The sequence below is a fragment of the Palaemon carinicauda genome, chromosome 3 (genome assembly GCF_036898095.1).
Source record: "Palaemon carinicauda isolate YSFRI2023 chromosome 3, ASM3689809v2, whole genome shotgun sequence".
NCBI lineage: Eukaryota > Metazoa > Arthropoda > Malacostraca > Decapoda > Palaemonidae > Palaemon > Palaemon carinicauda.
In genome coordinates, this window is record NC_090727.1 from 166,012,506 (window position 1) to 166,023,990 (window position 11,485).

The 11,485-nt window shown below is 34.4% G+C and overlaps 1 protein-coding gene across 1 annotated transcript; it reads left to right on the forward strand.

The window, feature by feature from the left end:
* Positions 1 to 1,347: 1,347 nt before the first annotated feature.
* On the forward strand, positions 1,348 to 6,999 carry LOC137635190 (tigger transposable element-derived protein 1-like). Its single transcript, XM_068367654.1, has 2 exons — positions 1,348 to 2,193; positions 6,958 to 6,999. Exons 1-2 carry the CDS (start codon positions 1,348 to 1,350, stop codon positions 6,997 to 6,999), a joined length of 888 nt encoding a protein of 295 aa, XP_068223755.1.
* The last annotated feature ends 4,486 nt before the right edge of the window (positions 7,000 to 11,485 follow it).

Genomic DNA, 11,485 nt, shown 5'->3' on the forward strand with positions numbered 1-11,485 from the left:
GGTCTGCTGTGATAGTCCACGTGATACATAAAGCAATTTTGGAATTTCATTCATGCCATATGAATAGGAATATATATATTATATATATATATATATATATATATATATATATATATATATATATATATATATATATATATATAATCATCATCATCATCATCAGCTGTAACTAGCCTACAGCTGGACAAAGGCCTCAGACATGTCCTTCCATAAAACGATACCTCCTTCGAGAGATGACAAGTATATATATATATATATATATATATATATATATATACATATATATATATATATATACATACATATATATATATACATACATATATATATATATATACACAGTATGTATACAGAAATACCTGGACATACGAGTGTCCCAACATATGAGAAATTTGAGATACGAGGAAAGTTTCGAGCAAATTTTTGCCCCGAGAGGCTGCTCACGAGGACAGCATCGCTCTCTCTTTCCCGTCGGATCTCCGTCGCGTAAAGTTATCTCCAAGCATCGGCCGTAGTGTTTGGATTTTTTACGTGTTTTTTGCGTTAATCAGTACAGAATTAAGTGAATAAGCAATGGGTCCAAAGCAAGCGAGTACAAACAAGGGTACTGAAAAGAAAAAGCATATGATGACAATCGAGATAAAGCATGAAATAAACGAAAAACATGAGAGTGGGGTACGAGTGACTGAGCTGGCTCGCCAATATTAGAGGAGTACATCAACAATATGTACCATCCTCAAGCAGAAGGATGCTATAAAGAGCACCAAGCCTTCCAAAGGACTAACCATCCTTTCCAAGCTGCCCAGTAATATTCATGACGAGATAGAGAGGCTTCTTTTAATATGGATAAAGGAGAAACACTTGGTGGTAGATAGCGTGACCAAGACGATCATCTGTGAAAAGTCCAGCGGAATCTACAATGACTTGAAAGGAAAGCAAGCAGCTGAAAGAGGGGAGACTTCGACGCCAGAATAAACCTTCAAAGCCAGTCGTGGCTGGTTGGATAATTTAAAAGAATGGACTGGGATATACTCGGTTGTGAGGCATGGGGAAGCAGCAAGTTCTGACTCGAAAGCCGCAGCAGACTATGTCAAAACCTTTGCCTTAGTTATCAGAGGACAAGGATACATCCCCCAACAAGTGTTCAACTGCGATGAAACTGGCCTTATCTGGAAGAAGATGCCCATGAGGACATTCATCACGGCAGAGAAAAGACTACCGGGCCATAAACCCATGAAGGACCGGTTAACTCTAGCCTTGTGTGCCAATGCCAGCGGTGACTTTAAGGTCAAGCCACTGCTGGTGTACCACTCAGAAAACCCATGTGCTTTTAAGAGCCAAAGGACCATGAAAGAAAAGCTGCAAGTGATGTGGCGCACTAATGCTAAGGCTTGGGTTATGCGGCATTTCTTCACAGAATGGGTTAATCTGTGCTTTGACCTGGCAGTCAAAAAATATTTGGCCGAGAAAAGCATGCCAATGGAATGTCTCCTGGTCCTCGACAATGCCCCTGGTCACCCTCCTGGTCTCAAAGAGGACATTCTTGATGAGTACAGGTTTATCAAGGTCTTTCATTTCCCGCCTAACACCCTGCCACTCCTCCAGCCCATAGACCAAGTAATTTCCAACTTTAAAAAACTGTACACGAAGCATTTGTTCAAGAAATGCTTCCATGTCACAGACAACACCAACCTCACCCTTCGTGAATTGTTGAAGGAACATTTCAGTATCGTCCATTGCTTGAAAATTATTGACAATGCATGGCTGGGTATCACACGAAGAACTCTAAATTCAGCATGGAAGAAATTGTGGCTAGCTTCCGTCACTGAGAGCGACTTTAAAGGGTTCAATACAGCAGACCTTGATGAACCCAAGCCTATTGTGGTGGATGAAATCGTGTCTCTTGGAAAGTCCATGTGGCTTGAGGTAGATGAGGCAGACGTGAACGACCTTGTCGAGGAGCATCAGGAAGAGCTCACAACACAGGAATTGATCGAGCTCCAGGAGATGCAACATTTGGGGGTGTTGCAGGAACTCAGTAGAGAGGAGGAGGTGGAAGAGGAGGACCACCTTTCTACGAAGGAAATCAGAGACATGGTAGCAAAGTGGCAGGAGTTTTCTGATTTTATGGAAAAGAGGCACCTGGACAAGTTGGCGTGTGGCCGTGCATTAGCCTTGTGTGACGACACTTGTGTACGTCATTTTTGTAACATTTTCAAGGGGAGACAAAAGCAAACACCCCTAGATAGGTTCCTTTTAAAAAGGCCATCAAAAAAAGTGTGTGTACAGTAAGCTAAATTCATTTAAGTTAAATTTAAAGTTTAAGTTATGTTACGTAGTGTCACAAAAGTGTAGCGTACTAAATGTGTTGCCATCAAGACTCTCTCCTCCCCTTTCTCTCTCCTCCGCACACACCGCTGTTAGCCACTACCGTCTGTCTCGAAGGTAAGAACTCCATAGTAATGTCACATCTTATTGCAGATCATAACCAGAACATACAAGGTATTTGTTATTTTGTGAGCGTAGGTTGTGAATTAGAACAATTAAAAACATGTTTTTCCTCTGTAATATACTGATTTTAGGTGTTTTTTCAGAGGGTGGGAACGGATTAATTTTATTTAGTTATTTTGTATGGGAAAAATTGATCCGAGATACGAGCGAATTGTCATGCTAGCTCGGGTCCCAGAATGCATTAGGCTCGTATCTCAAGGTATTACTGTATATATATATATATATATGCTTATGTGTGTGTGCGTTTGTGTTTGTATGTATATATATATATATATATATATATATATGTGTGTGTGTGTGTGTATATATATATGTATACACAGTATGTATATGTATATATACATTATATATATATATATATATATATATATATATATATATATATATATATATATATATATCACAGCATGTATTTGTGTGCATATATGTATATTTATATATATATACATATATATATTATATATAAATATATATATATATATATATATATATATATATATATATATATATATATTTCAAATAAGCCATATATATTAATTTCTTTCTTCGTGGCTGAGTGGCATGGTCACTGGCATACAGGTATCCTGGACCATGGTTCACATCCCGGCCGGTCTGATACTATAGTCTTTGAGTGATTTCGCCTGGGGCTCTGATCCCGAGGTCGTTAAGAATCCCCTGATCCCGAGGTCGTTAAGAGAATCCACACTTTAATGTATAAATATATATGGCTTATTTGAATTATGAAAAACACTTTTAAATGTGCAAAAATTTATCATATATATATATATATATATATATATATATATATATATATATATATATATAAAGAATGTGTGTGGATAGATAATTATGCAGCAATTGAATTTCTGAGCTTAAAGAACGTTGGAAATAAGGGGAACAAACATAGCTTATTCTGGTGTATACGTGCGTTTGATATGCAAATACGTATTATACGTCAAATGTACCGACGAGAAAAATAGAAATAAAAAGTTTGCATTGCACACAGCAGTCTTTGCTCTCCTACCTTTCAAGTTTCGAATGATTCTGGGCGCATTTTTCTTTATTTAAAGTTTCGGTTATTGTTAAGCAGTTTGAATGGATATGGTATATATATATATATATATATATATATTATATATATATATATATTTATTTATTTATTTAATTATTTTCTTCTTCCCCACCGTTATCCCTACATTAAGGGGTCGGTTGCCTGTTGCGTCCTCTCAAATGCTTTTTATCAAAGGCATCCTCTTTCACAAAACCCCTTCTCTCCATAGCATCCTTCACCATATCTCGCCATCTAGTTCTCTGCCTCCCTCTTGATCGTTATATATATATATATATATATATATATATATATATATATATATATATATATATATATATATATATATATATATAGGCTTATTCGTGCACCTATGTATAATGTATATATATATATATATGTATATATATATATATATATATATATATATATATATGTATGTATATAATGCACAGTATCATATTTATGCAGTCATCCTTAAATTTCCGAATCGTGGATGAACCGCCAGAACAGTAAAACGTCCGCGCAGAAGGTTTATTAGCAACAGGCCGAACCACAAACGCACAATACACACTGTTGCGTTTTAAAGATTTAAAGGCCGTTCAAGAATGGCAGAGGCAAGGGACAGTTACATTGCCCTATCGAGCAGGTCAATGCCCTTGAAACTGACCATATATACGTATGATCAGCTCCCAAGCCCCCTCTCCACCCAAGCTAGGACCAAGTAGGGCTAGTCTGCTGATAACTCAGCAGATAGAACTAAAGGCTCCCCCCCCCCCCATCCATAGCTCACAACGATGGGGAGGTTGCAGTGACCAAAGGAACTAACGAGTTTGAGCGGGACTTGAACCCCAGTCTGGTGGCTACCACATCGGCTACCACAACCCTGTACGTTAGATCCCCTCCTTTGTAACATGCTCTTCATATCATATCTCGATCCCTTTTCTGGCCTATTTCTCCTACCTCCTGACACCTCTGAATAAATTGTTTTCCATCCTATCTAGAAAAACAAGACTCCTCAAAATACTCCGAACCAGTATGTCTTCTTGCTAACCTTTTGCCACTTCTACATATCGTGCTATCTTTCATGTTCCACTTAGTGTCTGGTCACATTTTCTCTCATTTTATCACTAGCCATTATACTTACTCCTTGATACCTGTACACATTGCTTCTTTCATTTTTATCTTGAACCCAGTGTCTCTTTTTGCATGTTAGGGCATATCCTTTGTAATCCTGTTGATTTGGTCGTTTATAGTTTGCCCTCACCTTATCCTTCGAGCAATTATTAATTTTATAGCCCGTTCACGAACTGGTCATCCTCCCCGTTTTCCAGGTGACGAAACTATCTCAGAAGACTTCAGTGCCTCCTTTCACCTATGCTAACTTTTTATCTTTTCAAAGTATCTGCACCTTTCTAACAATTGCAGTTTTTCTGATGCCGCATTTTTAACTCAGCCAATATATCTACAAAGTGCATTATCCTTTAACTTTCCTTCAACATCCACACTGAATTTTGATAAAATATGGCTGACTCACCAGTCCCTTCATAAATCCCAATCTTTCAAATATTTCATTCGTTGCCAATTAATATGCTTGCATCAACAATTCTATGACACCCCTTCTCTTTTCTCAGCTTACCACCATTTATTATATTATTACTATATACTTATACAAATCTATTTCCTTCATTCTTCCACCATCCTTACTAATGTTCATTTTCTATTTGCTGGGTTTTAATTTACCCTCAAACAACCCGCAATCCACACTATTGACATCACTTTTGTCTTATCCCAGAACTTGGAATTTACACCCACTGCTCTTTCGTTGACTGCATTCGGCGTCAATGACCCTAGATATCAGGATGCCTGAAAACCTTAAATCAATCAATCAATCGTTGACTGCACTTTCTATTCCATGGAAAATGTTTTTGAGCAGTCATGGAAAAATAACTGTCTGTTTCCATTTTCACCATACCATCTATATCTTGTCTAAGGTTTTTAGCCAGCGGTTCATTTCTATTATAAAGAGATCGTTTTGTTCGCCACAACTTATTTTTGTAGCATATATCCTTAACACTCCAGCCTCTCTCTCTCTCTCTCTTTCTCTCTCTCTCTCTCTCTCTCTCTCTCTCTCTCTCTCTCTCTCTCTCTCTCTCTCTCTCTCTCTCTCTCTCAAATGATAATTAAAAGGGTCGAAATTCCAGATAATCACTATGTCGTTTTTATATCCTCAGTCTCGTCATATAAACGCAATTATTGTGTGTATATGTATATATACAGTATATATATATATATATATATATATATATATATATATATATATATATATATATATATATATATATATATAATTTCGATGATTTTATGTTTACATGACGAGACGGGAGGGAGAAAATACCTGACATCCTGATTATCTGAAATTTCGACACTTTGTAATTAGCATTGTCGAGTTGGCAATTAACGTAATTAACCAATAATTAGTCATTAAGAGTGGTGAAGGAAAGAGAGGGCTCATTATGAATCAGATTTTTCTGACATGCTATATTTGCAGGTTTTCATATTTGGTTCGGTCGCTATTTTATGACATTTTGAGCAATATTTTCATTGGTAACATATGGGGATTTTGGCCATGTGATACCGATATACTAATCTTACAAAAATTCACTTTGACTTTCATCTATTTTTCTAATATAACATGTTCTCAAAGGAAGTTTATTTTTTATCTTATGAAGATTCTCTCTCTCTCTCTCTCTCTCTCTCTCTCTCTCTCTCTCTCTCTCTCTCTCTCTCTCTCTCTCTCTCTCACCAAAAAAAAAAGAAATGAAACGTTGTTTCAGAGGTCATATACAACCCGAGAGAAAATGTATATGGAACAGATCTCGGAAAAGGCAACATATGTCGTACCTATACTGAAATACTTCTCTTTACGTTTGTTCTGCGGTGTTATTTACGAGGAGGTCTCTGTATATGAATAAAGGGGAACCAGCCTCCATAGTCCTGAAAGGAAATAAAAGAGGAATCAGATTTCCCTAAAGAAAGAAAATGCTGATGTTATTCACAAGTAAAGATAAACCGCAAATAAAAAATCTGAAAGGTAGGAGTGGCTGGGAAATTTTTCCACGTGTAAAATAATGACAAAAGTAATGATATTGAATATTTAGGTGATAATGATGAGAAATATGGAAAGAGTAAAATATAGTTATGTATGTTTACTACGCTCATTAGCCTATGTGTATACGTCCCTAGCAATTTTAGCCGTAAATCTCGATCATCTGATCCCAGATTTATAAATACATAAGGCTTACATAATTTCGCTGACCCACCCAAAAAATCTATTCCAAAACAGTAATAGAAGCATTGTGCAATGCATAACTCATTAACAAAATATACTCCTACAGATATATGGGACACCAGCTATATCCTCTGCTACTGCAGAGTGAAGTTTATCAACCTCTGATTACATAGAATCATAAGGCGAACTACAACGAGATCAGAGAGGCTGAATGGTCTTGCTAAATTGAGCATTCATAGCGAAATGACGGGTGACATAGAACCTCTTAATAAGAGTAATTGATTTATGTTCGAGAAGGGTCTCGGGTTACATGGATTCTAATTTTTAGCATAATTATTATGAAATTTTATGATTATTACAAGGAATTCTGCTTATAATTTTATGCCCTTTACTAGTGTACCCAGCCGTAAAAAATGACATATTAATATTTAGATAGATATGCCACCATATACACACAGATTCAACCCTTCCAATCCTTCCCCCTTTTCTAACTACAACCCAGTTATTCGGCAATTATTTTGGAGAGTGTGGTTTCCGTGTGTACCTGTCGGTGACCGCCCCCCTCCCTCACCTGGGTATGACTACTCTCTCTCCCCCTCTGCGTAATAGAAGAAAATATATATTTATATATGCAGTCAGACACTTGCTCCTTATAATATAGGGGAGACGACTTTCAAATTTCATTTAAAAGAAATTCCAGAATTTCTATACTATAGATTTCATATCTTCACCTGCTTTTAAATTACTTCTGAAATTATTGCTGATACGAAACCCCTAGCCAAGAGCGGACACAAAAATTAGTGTGTAAAAATATGTTCTTGGAAATATTATATCAGCAATATACAACTAACTAACAAGGCAGCATCTCTATGTAGTATGTATATGCTGGTAGATTGAATTGAAAATTTGATTGGCAGGAACAAATGAATAGGCCCACACAGTTTTTATTTTTACAAATAATTTCAAAGTAACGTACAGCCATTGTATTTGTACCATTGATAATGTTGCCATGGTCATTTTTTTTTCAAAAATAATATTTGAAGTACTTAACGCCTGTTTACAGGCTATCAATCATCACAACTAATATTATTAGGGTTATTACTTTGGATATCGTGTATTGAAATCTAAATAAAATGCATGTTTCTCTCTCTCTCTCTCTCTCTCTCTCTCTCTCTCTCTCTCTCATATATATATATATATATATATATATATATATATATATATATATATATATATATATATATGTGTGTGTGTGTGTGCGTGTGTGTGTGTGTGTGTGTGTTTGTACGCATTTATATGTGTGTATCCCTTTCATTGACAATTTGTTGTCCACAAAAAAATTTTTCCGAAATATATTGTTTCTGAAATGCATGTTGAATTTATATAGTCTCCTCACATATGTGCGCATACCAATCGAATTTACTTCTCCAGAAAAAGACCCAACTCCACTTCGGTAAAATGGTCTTTTGTTGCTTTTTCGTCACTTTCACTTGATCTATTCGAGTACAACATCCATACAACACACAGCAAACTCGAAACTTCCTGGCGTATTTTCTTTAATACAGTAAAAACCATGTACGCAACAGAAAATTATTTGAAGAAAATTCCTCCACGCTGGAATTAGAGATGTATATGAGAATAAAAAGCAAGTTTATTACATAAACACAGTACTTCGTGTATGAATAAGAATTTTTTTGCAACTTGAATATGCATAATATTTCCGTATAAAGCCTCTGCATTACGTTACTGGAGTTGAAATTGGGCTATTTCAGTTCAAATAAAATGCACCCGAATGAGACAGATATAAAATTTGCGTATGAAGTAAAGATACTTCTATTGTTCTTTTGTGTTTACAACTCTGTTTCAGTGTTATTGTTTTCCTTGGACAGTATATTCCACTTATGATGTGGAATATTTATATTTGAATTTCATTGCTTGTTATCGTCGTATTTTTATCGATCTTGTCATTGTGACGAGTAAGTTTCATATACGCATTTATATATATATATATATATATATATATATATATATATATATATATATATATATATATATATATATAAAATATATATATATATATATATATATATATAAAAATATATATATATATATATATATATATATATATATATATATATATATATATATATATATATATATATATATATATATATATATATATATATATATGATTTCTACTTCTAGAAAGCTTTGGATTTACGAGAAATGTGCTGTATTATTACTACCAAGGTATCCTATTATCAAGCTAAAACATGATCAATAGCAGTAATTAATAACCACTTATCTTTTAAAAAGTAAGATTCAACATATGTTGCAAGAATCATAGAAACTACATTGAAATAAGATTTATAATGTCACTAAGGCAAAAAAAAAAATATTACACATAGGGTAATGAAAACAAATAATCATAGAGATAACATGAAAAAGAATAAAAATAATTAACATATCACAGAAATAAACTGAAATAAAATAGTTTTTTTTATATTTTCTGTTTATTCTTTTATTCTGTTTCGGGTTATCTCTACATGTATTTGATTAGCTTTTCGTATCTCTATGTTTTGCGATCGTGATATTATAATTCATATTATTTCAATGTGTTTTTTCAGACTCTTGCAACATAAATTGGATTTTACTATTTAGCATTATATTGTCTATTGATTTATGTTATTGTTCATGGTTGTAATAAATATAGTCAATAATGCTGAGCTTTCATTTTAACCCCTGTCCTTCCTATTTATTAGCTACCCAAGTATTATATTCACAAGAAATGTGGATTAGAAAGCTGATTACTTTTTAACCTCACATAAAGATTTGAGTCAATGTTCCATTAGCTTCAAGTATTAATAGCTGCTTTCATTTTGGAAATAAAGTTTAGATATAGTCTGAGAACGTAATTCTCCTCACTGCATTAAAAAAAAATCCAAATATTAATCGAAATAACCTTCCATTTTTGTAAAATGATGCAAATTCATAAAGGCTGAAACATAAGCTTTGTAATTTTCCAGTTTTAATATCCTTGTATCTTTTTTTTCAAAAGTAATAATTAAAGCTATTGGAGATTTTTTTGTTTCGTGAAAAGGGGTGAAATAAAACTACTAAAATCAGTTTAGTAAACGTTGATCCCTCGGTTGCTTTCATCCATGCTTTATCGAAAGGTGTAGGATCATTGGGGCAGAGGCTGCCGAACGATTTTCATTTTATTTTTTATGGCTTTTATATTTCATGATATAAAAGTATACGTTATGAAAGAAACGGGTTGATTTTTTATTTAGTTCTGGATGGTAATAGGAAAAATTAGAGAGCCTATACTATATCAGGGATAATAATAGTAGTAGTAGGTATTATTATTTTTATTATTATTATTATTATTATTGTTATTATTATTATTATTATTATTATTATTATTTCCTGATTAAACTGTTGAATTCTAGTTAGATGTAGTGGTGGCCGCAGGAACATCACACTTCATCAAATGTATATTCAGTAACAGAAGATTTTCTATAGATTTCCTGCTAAAGAAATATTTATTAAAAATATATATCCAACAACTGTTAGATGTTATGGGAAGGTCAAAGTTCAACTCAACTAGCCTACACGATAGAATACTTGAATTATTTATGTTTTCTATAATGTTATGTACCTGTCGTGCGCTTTCTGTTAGATCTTTAGCAGATTGAGTATCCTCTATATTTCTGTCTAGCTATTTATCACTGTACCTAAATTTGTTTAGCTCTCCATCCGATTATCTGTGTGTCTATCAAGTATTATACTATATATCCATCTATGTGTTTGCAATAACAGTCTTTTTGTAGATATTAACAGGATTTAAACTATTGATTTACTCTTTCCACCTATAGTTTTGAACATAATATGCTATTAGATGAAAATATTTGACGAGGAACACACGTTCTCTCTCTCTCTCTCTCTCTCTCTCTCTCTCTCTCTCTCTCTCTCTTTAGTTCAGTTCAAACTTGCAGCATTAATAAGAATTTTTTTTTATGGAACTATCCCCTGCCACTAACAACATAGTACTCTCTCTCTCTCTCTCTCTCTCTCTCTCTCTCTCTCTCTCTCTCTCTCTCTTTCATCCAGTTTCCAGTACCCAACGAATCCTATTTGTTATTGACCACCCCTCTTTCTCTTGCCCGGGATCTGTAGAACAATTGGGTTCTGAAATTGATGACACGTTTTCTAATCATTTGCAGTCTTAGACCATTTTATAATCGTTTTGAATTTTTTTTTAGGAGGTGGGGTTCGGGTTTCTGCTCTAGTCTAAACATTTTCGGGCTATGGAGAGGTCTGTTCCTGATACGTCTTTGGTGTATTTATTTATTGCTACTTCGATTGTGTATCTGAATTCCTATTTCCTTCATAACGAAAAGTTCTTGCCTGTCGAGACACCACTCTAAATTAAAGATGAAATGTGCTATGTCGAGTCGTGCCTTTCGGTGGGTTTTAGGTAATATCCTTTTGGTTTAAAGCATTTTCCGTAAGAGTTTTTGTTTGTGTACGGTGAATTCCTGACTGTACCTTCCAAACGTGGGTGGAAGATTCAAAATGTGGCATTTCAACACCTTTTACCAGATATCGTCTCCACGTTGGAGTCAAAATTA